This window comes from Erinaceus europaeus, chromosome 15, assembly GCF_950295315.1.
Source record: "Erinaceus europaeus chromosome 15, mEriEur2.1, whole genome shotgun sequence".
Classification (NCBI taxonomy): Eukaryota; Metazoa; Chordata; class Mammalia; order Eulipotyphla; family Erinaceidae; genus Erinaceus; species Erinaceus europaeus.
The window spans coordinates 24,984,121-25,004,399 of NC_080176.1; the positions used below are offsets into that span (position 1 = coordinate 24,984,121).

At 43.4% G+C, this 20,279-nt stretch overlaps 1 protein-coding gene across 2 annotated transcripts in view; it reads left to right on the forward strand.

The window, feature by feature from the left end:
- LOC103127370 (cytochrome P450 3A12-like) overlaps positions 1 to 19,582 on the forward strand; it is a 23,933-nt gene extending 4,351 nt beyond the window's left edge. For both annotated transcript variants that reach the window (XM_060173359.1, XM_060173360.1), the window contains 9 exons: positions 656 to 769; positions 994 to 1,082; positions 3,992 to 4,140; positions 5,631 to 5,758; positions 8,430 to 8,496; positions 13,174 to 13,334; positions 17,010 to 17,236; positions 18,324 to 18,486; positions 19,285 to 19,582. In XM_060173359.1, the coding sequence (XP_060029342.1) occupies positions 656 to 769; positions 994 to 1,082; positions 3,992 to 4,140; positions 5,631 to 5,758; positions 8,430 to 8,496; positions 13,174 to 13,334; positions 17,010 to 17,236; positions 18,324 to 18,486; positions 19,285 to 19,380 (1,194 nt within the window). In that variant the 3' untranslated portion in view covers positions 19,381 to 19,582. The remainder of the gene's footprint in view (positions 1 to 655; positions 770 to 993; positions 1,083 to 3,991; positions 4,141 to 5,630; positions 5,759 to 8,429; positions 8,497 to 13,173; positions 13,335 to 17,009; positions 17,237 to 18,323; positions 18,487 to 19,284) is intronic.
- The last annotated feature ends 697 nt before the right edge of the window (positions 19,583 to 20,279 follow it).

Genomic DNA, 20,279 nt, shown 5'->3' on the forward strand with positions numbered 1-20,279 from the left:
CAGTGCTGGGCCCCATCTGCGCGCCATCTGCTGGGCCCTGTAAGAGCATCTAGCAGAGCCTGGGGAGTATCCAGCCTGCAGGCTGTGTGCAGCACACAGAACCATGTGGTCAGGCTCTGCCAAGGAACCACAGGCAGGACTTGGAACTCAATAAATCTAGGGGCCTTTTCCATAGCAACATTCAGTGCTCATTGTTAAGTTGAGAATTTTTCATGACTTGAGAATGGTGTTCTAAATATTCATGTAACCATTGGCAGAAGAAAGTTTCACTACCCCTGACCTTACACCTGATCTGCTAACAAAAAAACACTCAGGGGTTGGGGGAGACAGCATAATGGTTATGCAAACAGACTCTCATGCCTGAGGCTCCTAAGTCCCAGGTTCAACCCCTACACCACTATAAGCCAGAGCTGAGCAGTGCTCTGGTATTTCTCTGTCTCTCTCTCTCTCTGCATCTCTCTCAAAAATAAAAAAATTAATAAAAAATAAAATAAAAATATTTAAAAAAGTAACTGAAGAAGAAAAAAGTTAAAAAAAAACACTCACTATGTTTTGTTGCAGAATAGATGACTATTTAACAAAAATTACAAAGGGTGAGGTCTCCAAAATTCATGCAGGCCAGAATGACTTTTGCCTTTTTTGCTTTTGAGTACAGATGCTAGGTCCAGTGGGATTTATGAAATCTGCCATATCTTTATCTGAGGATGAAGAATGGAAGAGGATTCGATCACTGCTGTCTCCAACCTTCACCAGTGGGAAGCTCAAAGAGGTAGGAAAATAAGACTTTCTGTCGAAATCTGAAATAACAAAAGTGAGACCAATAGATTATAGCATCATGCCCCTCTCCAAGGGGCAGTCTACTGAATCTGGAAGTCCTGGAAAGGCCCTTTGTGTCTATGACCTAGAAGAGACATGGTAGGACTGACTGAACATGTGGGTTGCAGAAGCTGAGTGTGTGCAGTCACTTCTGGTGATCTTGTGTTGTGTGCACAGATGTTCCCCATCATTGTTCAGTATGGAGATGTGTTGGTGAGGAACCTGAGGAAGGAGGCAGGGAAAGACAAGCCTGTGGACTTGAAAAGGTAAGTCGCAGTGCAGCTGTGGGGGCTGAGGCCTCTGGGGCTGAGGAAGAATGGAGGGGAGGAAGCAGTGTTGTGGGTTCAGGAGGGATGTTGTTCCTGCAAACCCCAGGTCAGGGGGACTGCTTGTTATGTGTGCAGGAAGTAATTCTAAACAGAGACCCTGTGGGGAGGCCAGACCCAGTTCAGTGTTACCTTTCTGGCTGCCTGTTGGAAGAGTCTGCTGATGGCCTTTGCCTGCTCCACCTCAGTGCTTGTCCTGCTGTAGCTGCCTGTACTCAGAGCACAGCAGAGTCATTGATGCTGGGGCTCTTTCCCCCCATGATTGGGCTCCTGGAGGTCAGAGGTGACCCTCACCTGTCTTAGTGTTCGCAGCTCTGTGTCACCTGAGAATCCCCTCATGAGCGAGTGTTGAGGAATTATACAGGAAGCTGCTTTAAAACTGTGTAAAGTGTCCAAAGGGTATACCAGCAAGTCCGATAGAAGTCTCAGTCCAAAGTAGATGGCTAGGGGAAGAAATGGCAGGGGATGAAACACTGCACTTCTATCTCCATGAGGAAGGTCAGCCACTGGAATTCCGCTTTTCTATAGAGAGTGAGCTGGAACTGCCAAAACGTGACAGGCAAAGCAGAAGCAAGAAAGGCAGACAGGCAGTAAATAAGTTCTGTCCTTGCAGTCTGTGAATCAGGTTCTTCAGATCACGTCAGGTGACATCTAGGGTTTCGGGGGGTGTGCCACTGTAGTTGTCCCGTCTAGTGGGTGACATCAGGGTGTGCAGGGGTTCAGATGGTTTTTCCTGGGATTCCTGTGAAAGAAACACAAGCAATCTGCTTCTCGTGGTTAGCAGGGCATCTGATTTGAATTTTATTTATTTATTTATTTATTTATTTTTTAATAGAAAAAGTGGTTTGGTGCCTTAGCCAACTGAGTATTGGGGGACGAGATACATCAGTTAAGTGTAGAAGAATATGTGAATGTTGTTAATTCACATAAGTTGTATATGGAAGAACTTTTTATAGTTTAATACCTTACCATATGAACAGATGATTCTTCATATGAAGGCTTGATAGCTGTAATCACTTACTTGTGAAAAAAAAGTAAACTTATAACAAGTTAGAGGTTTACTATAGTTGATACCTCGATGATTATAATTGGTTTAAGTATCTTATAAACTTGGAAGGTCTTTCTCGTTTCATTTTAAGGCTGCTTAATCAATTTAAGCTCAATTAAATATGGTAAGGCAAAGAGGCATTGTTAGAGCCTCAGGCATGAGAATCATTAGCATAACCATTGTGCAATCTACTGTTCCTGATTGAGAAGGTATTTGAGAGGTTTACATATCAATACCATCTTTTTTAACCATTTATTACATCCATTCAAGATGGAGACACACCCTAAGTATGTGCAGGTTTTTTTTTTAAGACCAACTTAGTTAAAATATATTGATTTTTAACTAATTTTACCTCAGACTTTAAATGTAAGTTAATTTTACCTTTATGAGAACTATGTTGAAAACCTTTTTCATTTAACTTTGCCTGGTAAGAATGTAGCCTTAAAGTTACATTTTTAACCTTAAAGTTAATGTTTACCAAACTTTAAACACACACATACACATGGTCTTCAATACACAAGGAGAAAAACTTTTGTTATGAAGACATGCCATTTTAAACACGAATTTAACTCTGTACCGTCTTAGTTGAACCATTTTTTAAAATTTAATTTATTTTTTTTTATTTAAGAAAGGATTAATTAACAAAACCATAGGGTAGGAGGGGTACAACTCCACACAATTCCCACCGCCCAATCTCCATATCCCACCCCCTTCCACGATAGCTTTCCCATTCTCTATCCCTCTGGGAGCATGGACCCAGGGTCATTGTGGGTTGCAGAAGTTGCATAGTTGAACCATTTTTACTCACACAGTTTAAGAATACTAAAAGCAGAGAGGTTAGACAGAAGCAGGCTTAAGATATTTAGAGAGAGTGAGGAGGGGAGAAAGAAATGGTAGGGAAGTTTTGTTTTTGGGCTCTGTGAACTAATTTTTCAGATTCTGCTATTTTGTATCATGAGTCCTGGGAGGGCATCCTGCCTCTGGCAAAAGTGGCAGAGGGAGGGGCCTCAGAAGCTGTGGCAGCAGCCTAAGACATGTCTGCCAAAATAGGAGTCTCTGGGAAACAGCCTCATGGTCAACTAGACTAGGGCTGCTTCTCAGGCCAGAGTCAGTGCTCCTTAAAGGAGACACAGGAGGGGACCCTGCACATCTCCCAAGCACTGCGATCATGGTCAAGAGAATCCACAGTGCAGCCCCAAGTGAAACGTCTCTGAGATAGAAAGCCGGTCCCATGTCCGCAGAGGGTCAAGTGGCTATATACTTACCTGCCTCAGGGGGGGTTGAACCCCATGTTCGGGCGCCAGGTGTCGGGCTGCACTGTGGAGAAGAGAAAGAGGAGATCTGGAGCAAATGGGGTACACAAATCTTTATTACACAATGGGGTACACAAATCTTTATCAAACAGGGTGGCTCAGGCCATGTGGAGTCAGCCGAAAAAATGGCCGTCCCCCCCACCTCACCACCGGGGGGAGAGAGAGAGACCGAGAGAGTGTGGAAGTGGGAGGGCTTTATTGGGCAACAACCAGGAGTGACATGTCAGGACAGGATTGGTTGAAAAGGGCACTGCCAGGATATCGCAGGGAGTGGCAAAACCTGAGGGCAAAGACTGCATCTGTATAATTCCTCAACAAATGAGTGAGAGGGCAGCAGAGGCTGCAGGGCTCTGTGTCTGTCTCTGAGTGTGTGGTCTTCCCTGTGTTGCCTGGGCTGATGCTTTCCCAGCACTTCCTGCAGCATCTGCTGTGAGTGGAAGGCAAGGAGGTGGGGGTGTTACTGTGCATGCCTTTCTCCTTCTCCTCAGTGTATTTGGAGCCTACAGTATGGATGTCATCACAAGCACGTCGTTTGGAGTGAAAGTCGACTCTCTTAACAACCCTCAGGATCCTTTTGTGGAACAGACCAAGAAGCTGTTGAGATTTAATTTCCTTGATCCATTTCTTCTTTCATTAAGTATGTAATCTGCTATTATTTTTTTATTTAGCTTTTTTCTTTCTTGGTTTGCCATGTCTTCATTATCTCATTAATTTTGGAGGAATTTCTGATGAAGTTTTTGATGTTTTGTGTTGACTCATTAGTCTTTAATTTGGACTATAATGTTTAATTTACACATATGTTTCTGAATTTTTTGTTATAATTTCTAATTTAATTTTATTGTTTTGAATGTCCAGATACATTATTATTTATACTCCATTTTTAAATTTCTTTATAGGGGGATTAATATTTTACAGTCAACAGTAAATACAATAGTTTGTACATGCATAACATTTCTTAGTTTTCCATATAACAATACAACCTTCACTAGGTCCTCTGTCATCCTTTTTCAGGGGCTGTTCTCTCCCCCAGTCCATCCCAGGGTCTTTTACTTTGGTGCAATACACCAACTCCAGTTTAGGTTCTACTTGTGTTTTTCCCTTCTGATCTTGTTTTTCAACTTTTGCCCGAGAGTGAGATCATCCCATATTAATCCTTCTGTTTCTGACTTATTTCAGTTAACATAATTTCTTCATCCAAGATGGGCTGAAAACAATGAAGTCACCGTTTTTAATAGCTGTGTAGTATTCCATTGGGTATATATACTACAACTTGCTCAGCCACTCATCTATTGTTGGACACCTGGGTTGCTTCCAGGTTTTGGCTATTACAAATTGTGCTCCTATCAACATAGTTATACACAGATCTTTTTGGATGGGTATGTTGTGTTCTTTAGGATATATCTCCAGGAGAGGAATTGCAGGATAATAGGATAGGTCCATTTCTAGCCTTCTGAGAGTTCTCCAGACTGCTCTCCACAGGGGTTGGACCAATTTACATTCCCACCAGCAGTGCAGGAGGGTTCCTTTGACCCCACACCCTCTCCAGCATTTGTTGCTGTTACCTTTTCTGATGTATGACATTCTGACAGGAGTGAAGTGGTATCTCATTTTTATCTTTATTTGCATTTCTCTGACAAAGACTTGGAGCATTTTTTCATGTGCTTCTCGGCTTTTTGGATCTCTTCTGTGGTGAATATTCTGTCCTATATTCCCTTATTTCTTTGTTATTACTTTATTGAGCAAGAAAGAGTTCAGATCTGCTCCACTATTTTATGGGATCCTGGGAATGAACCAAGCCCTGATTCATCTCACAGCAGAATTAACAACTAGCGAACTATAATCTGTTTATCCAAACAAATTTATTTGTGGATACAAGATTAAGAATTAAAGGAGTTTAGTTCTGTTTTTGGTCACTCCAAAGTGGGGAAAGGGCTCAGTGCTGTAGGACAGCCCCTTGCTGCTCTAGGCCTCCCCAACTCTTGCCTTGGCAGCTCCTGGGGGTGGAGCAGGGCTCCTGGCTGAGAACTCTTTTGCCTTCCCAGTGACTGTAATGATTGCTATGGGGGGGTGTTTATCATTGTTCTTGTTGCATTTTGTACTATTGTCTCTTATTTATTTTCCCTTCAGTTCTCTTCCCATTTCTTACACCCATTTATGAATCGCTCAGTATCTCTCTGTTTCCAAAAAGTGTGAGTGAGTTTTTTATAAGAACTGTTAAGAGAATGAAAGAAAGTCGCCTTAAAGATCAACAGAAGGTAAGCTTTGGTGGTGGGCACTTGAGCATTTTTACAAATTCTTGAGCTGTTGACATGTCTCATTCAGTCCTCTGTGTTGTTTTAGTGGAGATAAGGAATCTCAGATTGTTAATATTTTGGGGGAGAAGGAGGAAAGACCATAGAATTTGTAGAGGAAAACAAAATGTGTCACTGAGACAATATTGAAACCTAGTGTAGGCTGGATGATTGGTATGTGCCTGCATATGTCATTGGGATGGAACTGTTAGCACTACAGCTTGGGAGTGGGGCAGTGACTGAAGGACTGGCCTCTCAGTCAGGGGCTTCTAAGTCTGATCCATAGCGACAATATGTTTCCCTCTGGTTCTCTTTCTCTCATCAACAAACAAATAATTAAGAAAGTGGTTTGTGAGAACAAGCAGATAAGAAATTTACCACTTCTTTTTAATCTACTGTCAAGGAGTAAACGTTACTGTTTTAAATATATTTTTTCTTTTTTAATTACCTTTACTTATTGGAAGATATATCCAGAAGTTGAGATTGTAGGGGAGATAGAGGAGAGAGAGGGTGGCTGGACAGTGGCACACCAGGTTAAGCACAGAGTACAAAGTGCATGGACCTGTGCTAGGGTCAGGGTTCAAGCTCCTGGCTCCCCATCTGAAGGATGGGAGAGTTTCACAAGCAGTGAAGCAGATGTGCAGCTGTCATTCTCTCTTAACTCTCTCTCTCTTAAATAATTTATTCATTTATTCATGAGAAAGATAGGAGAGAGAGAGAGATAAAGAGAGAGAGAGAGAGGAAGAACCAGACATCACTCTGGTACATGTGCTGCCAGATTGAACTCAGGACTTCATGGTTGAGAATCCAAAGCTTTATCCATTGTGCCACCACCCAGAGCACTCTCTCTCTTACTCTCTATTTCCCCCTCCTTTTGTTGTAAATTAACTTAAAAATTGATTTGGGGGTTGGGGCTGCTGCTTGCAGTGTGTAGAAGGATTCACTGCGGGAGCTGGAAACAGGTTAATCAATTCACAGTTTATTAGGGCGAAACAGGTAAAAGGCAAAATAAGCAATTATCATCAAGGGTTAAGCGTACGCTAGGTCTATAAAGTCTGAATACAGTTATCAAAGTTTAGTCCCACAAGATAAATAATTATAAGCTCTGGTAAATGTTGCTCATGGCTGTAGAGGGGTCTAAAAGTTTACCAGCTAATAGAGTCACACGTGTTCAGTTCTCAGGAGAAATAGACATGGCGGATGGATGCCTGGAGCACCTCCACTGAGATGCATCTGACCAGGAGAAGAAGCCGCAGCCAAAGAGCCCGCGAGTTCTGGCTGGCTGTCCTTTTAAGTCTATTTTTAAGTCTGTTTCGCTGAAGCCTACCCACAATGCTTTGCACACCAGCACAGTCTAGATTCACCTACAGTCCACCATGCTTCTGCGCAGATCACTGCATACTCTGTCAGCCTTCTGTCGCCAAGGCTGATGTCAGCACTGTGTCGGGGCATATAGCGTCACCAAATCCTTTTTCAATTTATCTCTGTCCTATCCAATAAAAGGAAAAAAAAAAGCCTACTGGAGCAGTGGATTTGTAGTGCCAGCATCAAGCCCCAGTGATAACCCTGGAGGCAAGAGAGAGAGAGAAAGAGAGAGAGAGACCTGCAGTACACTTCATCCCTTGCAATGCTTTCCCCCTGCAGGTAGGTGGGAGCTGTGGGCACAAACCCAGGTCCTTGCACACTGTTTCATTTGTGCTCAACCTGGTGCTCCACCACTGGCACCCATAAGCATTACTATTAATGAATTGCTACTGATAAATCTTCTTCATATTAGAGATTGGCAAGAAACATCTCAGTTTCCAATCTCTTATTTCACACACTGTCCAGTGGAGGTCTCCAGCTGGTGAAGTGGTGGCCTGCAGCCCGTGTTCAATCCCAGTCCTCTTGGTCTAAAGTCAGCAGGAGTTTTCTCTGGGCTTTGAGTCTGCAGTCTGTTCATTCAAGTTTGTCTCTTGGGGCTGGAGGCAACTGCCAAGAGATGTGCAGGTCAGAGGCTCAGGGCTGGGCATCGGGGCTGGGCCTCAGAATGTCACTGAAGAAGATCAGAAATCCTGGGACTGTGGTGCTTCTGGAGATTCTCACACAAGTGCTGCTGCTGCTGCACTCTGCCAATGTCAGGATACTTGGTTGCATGCCAGTTCACTGAACTCACCATACTGGGTGTGAAATTATACCCCAGACTTATTTACTAATTAGTTAGCTAATTTTGCATAGAGACAAGTGAGAAATTGAGAGGACAGAGGGAGGTGAGTGTGTAGGGAGAGAAAGAGGCACCTACAGTCTTGCTTGTCTGCTCATGAAACTTTCCCCCAGGTCCAGGGACTTGAAGCTGGGTCCTTGTGCATTACCTGAACAGACAGGAATGACTGACCGGTAGGAGAACAGGCAGTTAAGGTCTGAGCAGGCGAGGATGAGGGAGAGTGAGACCGCAGCAGGTGCACATTTGTGTCAGGAAGCACCATCTCGTTCCCCATGGTTTGAGGCTGGATGCTTTGGCTCTTAGATGACTCCGGCCAGGTTCCTGGACTTCAGGAGCCCAGGTTTGAGGATGGAGGTTCAGTCCTGTACCCCAGAATGACTTCTGACTCCACAAGTGACTTTCTGGCACTGAAGTCTCTCTTTCTGCTTCCAGCATCGAGTGGACCTCCTCCAGCTGATGATCAACTCCCAGAATTCCAAAGAGGTGGCCCATCATAAAGGTAACCAAGGAGCCTCCTCCCATGATGGGGAGGCTGGGGGCTGGGGCTGTTTCTGAAAGTGGGTAGAAGATTTCTGGGAAGATGAGAGTTACTGCCACATCAAACAGAGTCCAGCTTCACATGCCGATGGGAGTTCTGAAAGCACTTTCTTGAAGTGAGCAGGCAGAACATTTTTCACAGCTTGAGTTACCACAGGACGCAATGTATTCCATGTCCCAGAGCTGCTCAGTGTTCTGACTGAGATCTCCACATCTGATAGTGACGGGGCTTTTTCCAAGGTTATTCTGAGACCTGACCCAAACCAAAGACTCAGGTCCCTGTTCAGACACCTGAATCTAGGCTCCCCTGTCATCAGGATGTGCGTTGCTTACTCCATGTTGGTGGCCTTCAGTGAGTTTGCTCCCTTCACAATTTTCTCTAAAGGTTTTATTTTCCCCTTGTTATATTTTTTCCTTGTAATTTTAGATAACTTGTCATGGATGCATCTGTCTCTGTATTGAAGTTCTGGTCTTTTCCCAACTTTCATCTCTTTTCCTCCACCCCTGGGCAATTTGTGACTCAATCCAGTTATTATGGTGTTGAGATGTGTTTATGTTTAGACTTTCTAAATAGGAATGTTTTTCAGTTTTTAGTACTTTTACTTTTATCTGCTCACTGATGTTGCCACCAGGGTTACTGATGGGTGTTGGTGCCAAGCATGACTTTACCATCTTTCCCAGTGGTCAGTTTTCTTTCTCTTTGGGGTTGTGGTGGGGAGTGGGAGAGACAGAGAGGGAGCAAGATATGAGACCTTCGGCCCTGCTGCACTGCTCCTGCTGTACTGTGGGGCCATGGGGCTATGGGCTTGATCACACCCTCACACATGATGAGCCAGCACTGCCATCTAGTCTGTTAAGAGTGGATGTTCCACTGTAAGGCAGAGCTCTCCTTGCCTGCCCATGCAGTTGTATCAGCAAGAGGTCAATAATACTAATTATTCTCTTGTGTGTGTGTTTTTTTAGTACTATTTTTTTATTGGGGAATTAATGTTTTACATTCAACAGTAAGTACAATAATTTGTACATGTATAACGTTCTCCAGATTCCCATATAACAATACAACCCCCACTAGGTTTTCTAAATCCTTCTTGGACCTGTACTCTCCCCACCCACCCACCCCAGAGTCTTTTACTTTGATGAGATATGCCAATTATATTTCAGGTTCTACTTGTGTTTTCTTTTCTGATCTTGTTTTTCAACTTCTGCCTGAGAGGGAGATCATCCCTTATTTATCTTTCTGTTTCTGACTTATTTCACTCAACATGATTTTTTCAAGGTCCATCCAAGATCGGCTGAAAACAGTGAAGTCACCATTTTTTACAGCTGAGTAGTATTCCATTGTGTATGTATACTACAACTTGCTCAGCCACTCATCTGTTGTTGGACACCTGGGTTGCTTCCAGGTTTTGGCTATTACAAATCGTGCTGCCAAGAACATATGTGTACACAGATCTTTTTGGATGGCTATGTTGGGTTCCTTAGGATATATTCCCAGGAGAGGAATTGCAGGATCATAGGGTAGGTCCATTTCTAGCCTTCTGAGAGTTCTCCAGACTGTTCTCCACAGAGGTTGGACCAATTGACATTCCCACCAGCAGTGCAGGAGGGTTCCTTTGACCCCACATCCTCTCCAGCATTTGCTGCTGTTACCTTTTCTGATGTATGACATTCTCACAGGAGTGAAGTGGTATCTCTTTGTTGTCTTTATTTGCATTTCTCTGACAATCAGAGACTTGGAGCATTTTTTCATGTGTTTCTTGCCTTTTGGATCTCTTCTGTGGTGAATATTCTTGTCCATGTCCTCCTCCCATTTTTGGATGGGGTTATTTGTTGTCTTGTTGTTGAGTCTGGCAAGCTCTTTATATATGTTGGTTATTAAACTCTTGTCTGATGTATGGCATGTAAAGATCTTCTCCCATTCTGTGAGGGGTCTCTTGACTTGGGTAGTGGTTTCTTTTTCTGTGAAGAAGCTTTTTAATTTGATGTAGTCCCATAGGTTTATACTTGCCTTAGTCTTCTTTGTAATTGGATTTGTTTCATTGAAGATGTCTTTGAAATTTATGTGGAAAAGAGTTCTGCTAATATTTTCTTCTAAGTATCTGATAGTTTGTGTTGTAACATCCAAGTCCTTGATCCACTTGGAATTTACTTTTGTATTTGGTGAAATACAGTGGTTCAGTTTCATTCTTCTGCATGTTTCAACCCATTGTTTCCAACACCATTTGTTGAAGAGACTCTGCTTTCCCCATTTAATAGTCTGAGCCCCTTTGTCAGAGATTAGCTGTCCATATGTGTGGGGGCTTCTTGTGTTTTCTTTGATGCTTTAATGCTCTGAGACCCTTTTTAGGTGGTCTCCTGTGTTCCTTTCTTCTTCATTTTTAATGGACTTTATCCATTTATTTATCTCATTAATTATAACATTAAAGATCTAACGTCAGCTTATGGTACTATACTAGGAATCCAGTTTCATACACAAACACATCCCATCCTCAGGACATCTGTAAGAGATGGTTAGTTCTTCTGTTCAAAGGAGCATAAACAGAACCATTGTTTAGTACAAAAACTGTTAGGAATTGTCATCAGTCATAGACACCTGTGCTCACTAGTCGTGAATTCTTTTAGGGTCAGATAATAGTGGCAGTGCTTGCTTGCCCTTCAATAAAGACCCTCAGACTCTCTCCCTTTCCCTGTTTACCAGTGAGAAACTGTGAGTCCCAATCCTGGTCCAGGGTTGGAGGGGCCAGTGCTGCCTCAGGCATATTAGTCAGGAGGGTGTGGAGTGCTGTGTTGCTTGAGTGCTATTCTGTCAGCTACACACCCTTTGGCCAAAGAATGAGTGCCTTGCTTCAACTCCTTATCTTTTGTCCTCACAACTGATTTTAATTTAATGTTACTTTCTTTTTTTAATAAAAATATATTTATTTATTTATTGGATAGAGACAGGTAGAAATCAAGAGGGAGGTGGTGATAGAGGGAAAGTGACAGAGAGACACTTGCAGCCCTGCTTCACCACTTGTGAAGGCTTTCCCCTGCAGGTGGGACCAAGGGATTGAATCTGGGTCCTTGCTCATTGTAACATGTGTGCTCAGCCAGGTGCATCACCACTCGCCCGTTCTTTTTTTTCTTTTTTTATTATTTGTTTATTTTATTGAGGAGTTAATGGTTTACAGTACAGACTTTTCTTTTTTCTCACCACTCGTGTCACCAATGGTCTGTCTGTGTGCCCATCACTACCCCAGATATTACGACTATAATTTTACCTCAGTTTTAGATATAGGTTGACATTTCTGTTGTTGGTATTTTTATATTTATTTTATTTATTCCCTTTTGTTGCCCTTGTTTTGTTGTTGTAGTTATTATTGTTGTTGTCGTTGTTGGATAGGACAGAGAGAAATGGAGAGAGGAGGGGAAGACAGAGAGGAGGAGAGAAAGATAGACACCTGCAGACCTGCTTCACCGCCTGTGAAGGGACTCCCCTGCAGGTGGGGAGCCGGGGTTTGAACCGGGATCCTTATGCCAGTCCTTGTGCTTTGCGCCACCTGCGCTTAACCCGCTACGCTACAGCCCGACTCCCTGTTGTTGGTATTTTTAACAGTACCCAATATCACAGTTTCAAAAGTATGTCTCCACTTTTACCCCTCATCCATTCCCTTTCTCTCCAATGATCACTACAGATTTCAGTTCAAGAGTGAATGTGATATTTTTTTGAAATTAGTTCTAGTCATTTATATTCAATCTCTGAATCCAAACATCTCTCAGAGGTCTTTGAGTCAGCATAGCCACCGGTGACTCTATCCATTTAGTCTCCAAAGACTCAGTGCCAACAGTTTAATGGCAGGGTTGTTCCATACTGAGTACAGGTCCCCAGCTCTTTATCCAGTCATCAGTTGGTGGACAGTTTAGTTGATTTCACATTTTGACTTGAGTTTTTAAATTTCTTCATTGGGGGTTAATGGTTTATGATTGACAGTAAAATACAATAGTTTGTACATGCATAACATTTTTCAGTTTTCCACATAACGGTACAACCTCCACGAGGTCCTCCTCTGCCAATTCTTCCAGTGATTCCACATTTTGACTTTATTTATTTATTTATTTTTTTTATCACCACAGGGGTTATTTTTGGGTTTGGTACCTGAACTATGAATTCACTGCTCCCATCAGCAATTACTCCCTCTTTTTTCTTTTTCTTTTTTGGATCGGGCAGAGAGAAATTCAGAGGAGAGGGGAGGTAGAGATGGGGAGAGAGAAAAAGACACCTGCAGACCTCCTTTTTTTGCTCATGAAGTGTCCTTCCTGCATGTGCAGAGCAGGGGCTCAAATCAGCATCCTTGTGCTTGGAGATAGGTCACTTAAACAGGTGTGCCACTGCCTGACCCTCCTTTATTATTACTATTTTTTTACACCATTTTAGGTTCACAGCTAAAGTGAGTGGAAAGTGCAGAGTAGAGGGTAGACTCTGGGAATTCTGGACCCAGACAAGTTTAGTTTTTTTCTGAGTCTGTATGGTGGACATGTGAGTGCAACTGCTTCTGCACCCATATCCACTGGGACACAGGAGTTCCATCTGCTTTGCCATCATGGAGGTGCGGGTGTTTGATAGGACCTGCTCACCCAACTTGCTTTTCTCCCTTCTCAGCTCTGACTGACATGGAGCTCGTGGCCCAATCTGTGATCTTTATTTTTGCTGGCTATGAGACCACGAGCAGTTCCCTGTCTTTCATTTTGTATTCACTGGCCACTCACCCTGATGTCCAGAAGAAACTGCAGGAGGAGATTGACACAACTTTCCCTGACCAGGTGAGTGGGTGGTACCTGGAGAAGGGGGAGCAGGTGGGGCCTCAGTGAGGAGCCTCCTCTGCACTCCTTGGAGAAGCTTTGCACAAAGCAGAGGCTTCATGCTTTGGCCTCCGTGCCAGCCACTTAGGGTGGCTGAAAGGAGATGGGCACAAAGGGAGAGACCCAGATGATGAGTGCTGTTCACGGAAATAAAGGATCTTGGGGAAAGGCTGGTTGTGGAGTATCAGTCTCCTGCCTCCAGAAGAATGCCAAGAAAGTTTCACAGCCCTGCTGGTATTTAATAATAAGCACTCCTGACTCATTGTTTGGACAGTTTCTCTCTTGATGTTTCTAAACAGCTTCAGATCTGGCTCCCTCAGATTACTCTTGGCTAGCCTGTCTGGAGGACTCTGCTTCATTTCACAAGTCTCTCACATTCCATGGAACTAGCAGGTGTGTGTGTATTTCAGGGCAACAGCTGAGGACAAGAGTAAGAAGGCTGCATGTGGCTGGGAGATTGGGCAGTGGTTAGAGCGCACACGTGATCATGTGTGAGTTCAGGATTTGAGCACCAGCACTACATAGGAGCTAATGGACAATGGAGAAGTGCTGTAGTCTCTTCTCCTGACTTTCTCTGTTGTCTCTATAATAAAGAATCAGAAGTATTGGTATGAAATCCCAGTACCAAGAACAGGATGGGCTATAAATTGGCTGAGGTACAAAATATTTGTCCCCACGTGGCCCCCATGACCTCATGTCCATTCAGAGCTGGTCTCCCCTGTGAGCAGAAAATGGAGGCTCCTGGGGACTGGTGATCAGTGGCTGCTCTGCACACATGACAGGACGAGCATGAGTGAAACCAGCCTGTGTCTGGCCCTGACTCAATGTCTTCATCTCTGTGTACTGTCCTGAAATAGAACTTACCATGTTCCTGCACACTGTTCTCACTCGACCCCAACACACATGAATTCATTTTTTAAAAAATTTTTAAATATTTATTTTCCCTTTTGTTGCCCTTGTTTTTTATTATTGTAGTTATTATTGTTGTTATTGATATTGTCGTTGTTAGATAAGACAGAGAGAAATGGAGAGAGGAGGGTAGGACAGAGATGGGGAGAGAAAGATAGACACTTGCGGACCTGCTTCACTGCCTGTGAAGCGACTCCCCTGCAGATGGGGAGCTGAGGGCTTGACCCAGGATCTTTATGCAGGTTCTTGTGCTTTGCACCACATGCAACACACGTGAATTCTTTGTGGGGTTAGGAAACTGACTCCATGGAGGTTTTAGTGATTATTACTTCATAATTTTTTAAAATTAAAAAAAATATATTTATTTACTGATTCTCTTTTTTTTGCCCTTGTTTTATTGTTGCAGTTTTTATTGTTGTAGTTTTTTTTTTTTTTTCCTCCAGGGTTATTGCTGGGCTCGGTGCCTGCACCAGGAATCCACCGCTCCTGGAGGCCATTTTCCCCCCTTTTTTGTTGCCCTAGTTGTTGCAGCCTCGTTGCAGTTATTATTGCCATTGTTGACGTTGCTTTGTTGTTGGATAGGACAGAGAGAAATGGAGAGAGGAGGGGAAGACAGAGAGGGGGAGAGAAAGATAGACACCTGCAGACCTGCTTCACCGCCTGTGAAGTGACTCCCCTGCAGGTGGGGAGCCGGGGGCTCGAACCAGGATCCTTACTCTGGGCCCTGTGCTTAGTGCCATGTGCGCTTAACCCACTGCGCCACCGCCCTACCCCCTATTGTTGTAGTTTTTATTGTTGTTGATGTCATTATTTTTGGATAGGACAGAGAGAAATGGAGAAAGGAAGGGAAGACAGAGAGGGGAAGAGAAAGATAGACACCTGCAGACCTGCTTCACTGCTTGTGAAGCGACTCCCCTGCAGGTGGGGAGCCGGGGGCTCGAACCGGGATCCTTATGCCAGTCCTTGTGCTTCGTACCATGTGTGCTTAACCTGCTGTGTTCCCTACATCATAATTTTTTAAAAATTTCTTTATTGGGGAGTTAATGTTTTACATTCCACAGTAAATACAATAGTTTGTACATGCATAACATTCCCCACATTTCCATATAACAATACAACCGCCACTAGGTCCTCTGTCATCCTTTTTGGACCTGTGTTCTCCCCTCCCCACTACCCCAGATTCTTTTACTTTGATGCAGTACGCCAATTCCAGTTCTAGTTCTACTTGTTTTTTTTCTTCTGATCTTGTTTTTCAGCTTCTGCCTGATAGTGAGACCATCCCATTTTGGAGTATTTTCATACCCACTCTTCGTGCATGCAAGGCACCACATCCTCTGCCAACTTTCTGCGTTCAATCAACCACCTCCTCCCCACCATCTGCCCCCATTAACATCTTAATTCTCACATTTTACAAGAGAAGGTCTGGTGTTCTCTCTCCCTCTCTCTCTCTCTCTCCTACTTCCCCTCTTTATTTCCTGTCTCTTTATCTTTCCTCCTTTCTCTTTAATTCCTTCACCTCTCTCTTTCTTCTCCCTCCCTCCTTTCCTTTCCCTTTCTTCCCTTCCTTTTTCCTTTCTTTCCCACATTTATTTTTTCTTTTCTTCTTTGTCTCCTTTCTTCATATACTCCCTCTCTTCCTTTCTTCTTGTTTTTTTCATTTCTTATGCCTTTGTTTTAGTAGCATATGCTACTAAAGCATGTGGAAGCAAAATCAAGGAGATATATGAACCCATGGGCTTATTATAACTGCTTTATTCACAAGAGCTCAAAGATGTAAATGCCCAGTTAGATGCATCGAGACTCCTGCAGTCCTGCCCTGATGCTACACTGAGAATTAGTTCCAGACATAGAGGATGGGGCTGTGTGTGGGATTCTAGTGTTTATCCTCTTTCCTTGAATTGCTGTAGTGTGACATCACTGTTTGCTTAGAGGTAAACTAGTTTGTCCCTGAATTACTTAATAGAACTTTTGTTACTATAGTGTTTGTCTCCAAATGTTACCTATAGAATAAAATGTCTTGTATGGAAAGAGGATTTTTCTCTTTTATGTGTCTTCCTTCCATGATATAGACATGTGAAATGTATTTTTAAAATTTTTATTTATAAAAAAGGAAACACTGACAAAAACCTTGGGATAAGAGGGGTATAACTGCATACAATTCCCACCACCAGAACTCCGTATCCCATCACATCCCCTGATAGCACCTATTGTTTAGCCATCTGGGAGTATGGACCCAGGGTCACTATGGGATGCAGAAGATGGACGTTCTGGCTTCTGTAATTGCTTCCCCACTGAACAAAGGCATTGACAGGTCAATCCATACTCCCAGGCTGTCTCTATCTTTCCCTAGCAGGGCAGGGCTCTAGGACATATTGTTGGGGTGGAAATCTTCTCTAAATGAACTCAGGGTTCTTTCATACTTCACTATAGACTAATGGTCAGAGACGTTAAATAACACTTGTTCACAGGAGTAGAAAACACCTCCCTGTGGCCATGTGATGGGGTCCTGGATGATTAGCACCCAGACAGACTATGACCCACATAGTCAACGACTGCCACCTCTCCAGATTCAAAGGAGGTCTGGAAACTTTACATCAGGCTCAACCTGACGCTGTTAACTGGCTACGGAAGAAGGGCAAACGCTAGAAGAAGAATAAGCACCTAGTGACCAGTCCCAGCTGTTGAGCCCGAGTGCCAGTGGGTCAAAGTCTGCTTCTCTCTCCCCAGGCTGCTCCCACCTATGACGCCGTGATGCAGATGGAGTATCTTGACATGGTGGTGAATGAAACCCTCAGACTCTACCCTATTGCTGGCAGACTGGAGAGGGTGTGCAAGAAAGATGTGGAGATCAGTGGGGTGCTTATTCCCAAGGGCACGGTGGTGATGATGCCTCTCTTTGTCCTCCACAAAGACCCGTCACTGTGGACAGAGCCTGAGGAGTTCCGTCCGGAAAGGTAGAGGCCAGTGGGGAAGGGGCTGCCCTGCTCCAGGCTGCCTGGAGTGTGTTCTGGGGGCGAGCCTGTGCTCCTGCTGTTGCCATTCTCTGTGTAGGTTTTATGTATTTAGATCCATTGATCCTTTTGTTTATTTATTTATTATTTTTTATTTTATTTTATTTATTCCCTTTTGTTGCCCTTGTTGTTTTATTGTAGTTATTATTATTGTTGTTGTCATTGTTGGATAGGACAGAGAGAAATGGAGAGAGGAGGGGAAGACAGAGAGGAGGAGAGAAAGATAGACACCTGCAGACCTGCTTCACCGCTTGTGAAGTGACTCCCCTGCAGGTGGGGAGCCGGGGTTCGAACCGGGATCCTTATGCTGGTCCTTGTGCTCTGTGCCACCTGCGCTTAACCCGCTGTGCTACAGCCCGACTCCCCCACTGATCCTTTAACACAGCATTTATTACTATTAGAACCCTCTTTTATACACCTGAGTATAAACACATGTCTGGGCTTGCTGTGTGACTATGTGCAAAAGTCATGATTTGCTCCAATAGAAATGTGGACTTTTCCCCTGTCTGTTTTTCTGTGCTGTTCTCTTCATCTTTCTGATTTGATCATCAACAGCCCACATTTCTACCTAAGAGTGGTGCTGTGTCCTCTCCTGTGATTGTGCAAGAGCCCCGGCATGCCCCTCATCACTGAGGTGTGAGTCTCCTCAGTAGGAGAGAGAGAACATGGCTCCTGGTGACATCACAACTGCAGGCCCTGCCACCTCCCTCCCATGTCCATCCTGCGGACTCTCCCAAGTGTGAGAGCCATCAGCTCCCTCCGTGTCTGGAACATTGCCAGCTGCATTTCTCTTCAAACAGTGCTCAGCTCATGTCCTGTATATGAGCAGAAACTGCTGTGGAGTCTAGGATGGTGGAGACATGATCTGTGACTCGCTGTCCTCACAGCAGAATCACACAGCAAGATTTCAGGAGGAGCCCTCAGCAGTGTCCTGTGTCCTGTTGGTGGAGTCTACACGAGAACCTCCACCTTGGAGTGCTTGTGTTTCTTCTGTTTCATTCACCCATTTCATCACCTCTCTTTCCCCCAGGTTCAGTAAGAAGAACAAGGAGAGCATAAACCCTTATGTCTACATGCCCTTTGGAAATGGCCCCCGGAACTGCATTGGCATGAGGTTTGCTCTCATGAACATGAAGGTTGCTCTGGTGCGAGTCCTGCAGAACTTTACCTTCAAGCCCTGCAGAGAGACACAGGTCAGACAGCTGACTTCCTGCAGAAGTAATATTCACCTAGGGAGTGTTTTGCTGAGGAGAGTCTATAATAGGCTGTCCATCCATCCCTTATTAATTCATTCTGTTGGTCAGCAAATCTGTTTGGAAATATCTATGAGCTTTAAAGATCCCTTAGCTCTGGGGTGCTAAGTCTGCAGCTTTATAAATAAGTAAATAAAGTATAATGAATGTAAATATTACATACATATTTACATATTTTACATATATTAAATCATCTTTAAAAAGTAGAAGAGAAATGCAGGATGGTCCATAGAATTGAGCTGTTAATGATACCTACTTAGGGTCTCATAGCAAGTTTTAGCACACACAGATTTAAGACTCTGTTGCTTTTACACAGGATTTTGTATTAATGAGTACAAATTTGGTTTTCAAATGAAAGCTCATCCTTTTTCCTGAAAGCAAAGTAATAAAGAGGCAGTAGCCTATATGATTTTCTCTCTATCCTACAGTCAAGTACAGGAATCTCTCTCTTTTATATGTTTTATTTATTTTATCTCTCTCTGTTTCTGTTTCTCTCTTTCATACACACACACACACACACACACACACACACACACACACACACACACACACACACACACAGAGAGAGAGAGGTTGGCTGCAGAGCACTGCTCAGCTCTGGCTTATAGTATAGTATGAGGGTGCATCAGGTATGAATCTTTTGCATAACCATTTTGCTATCTCCCGTGCCCAGCTCAGCAGATCTTATTTGCCCATGCTTCATTAATCAGTCCTCATGTGCTTCTTGTGCTGTTACAGATTCCTGTCAAGTTGGGAAATGAAGCACTTATTCAACCAAAAAACCCCATTTTTCTTAAGGCCGAACCAAGAGAGGGGACTGTGTGTGGAGCCTGATTTGGGAGGAGGATTCCACCATGTTTTGTAGGAGCTGTATCCAGAATGCCTGAGAGGTGATTTGACTCCTTGAACAGAACCCAGAAATGAAGATGGTCCCTGTGACAGCTACCATGGGCTTCTGAGTGTCCTTTTAGTTTTCTGAGAGGGTTGATGTTGTGGGACACAAGTGAGGTGACTGAATAAATGCCAGCTCTGTAGACTCAGTGTCTCTGGTTCTCATGGGTCATTTTCTACCCCCAGCCCTTCTCCATTCCTGAGTCCTGACAATGGATTATGATCTCCCAAGCATTTTATTAGTAAACTTCTGTCCTGAGAGTTATGTTGAGCAAGTCATTAAATTTCTATTTATAGAAAGGTATCTCATATCACTCTGCACAATAGGTGGACTTCTGGAAAAAAGTTTGGAGAGCCAGTGACTATATACTTTAGACTACACAATCATTGGTTTGGCAGGAACTATTTTTAGAAAGACTTCTAATATATCATATTAAGATAAATGAGAGTTAATTTACTGTGAGTTTTTCTTTTCCTTAGAAATTAAAATTTTAGTCCTATTTGACAATAAATATTTTCAGTGATATACAAGACAGGTAGATATGAGGTGTAGAGCTCCGGTCCACACCCACCACCAGAATTCTCTGCTCCCTCTGTCTCCTCCCCACTACCCCCATGCTTCCCCACAGCCAACACAATTCTCTGATAAACCTTAGAGACAGTCTGGGTACTTTTTTTTTCAAGTTCTTTCTACATGTTTTTTGTAACATTCAAAGAAATCATTTATTGTAAGTTGGCTTTAGATGTTTTTGTGTCACCAGATCTGATTCTTCTGTGTTTTCTTGTATCTCTCTGTGTCACAACTTCAGCTTCCAAGTTTCTTTAAAAAAGTCATTTATGGG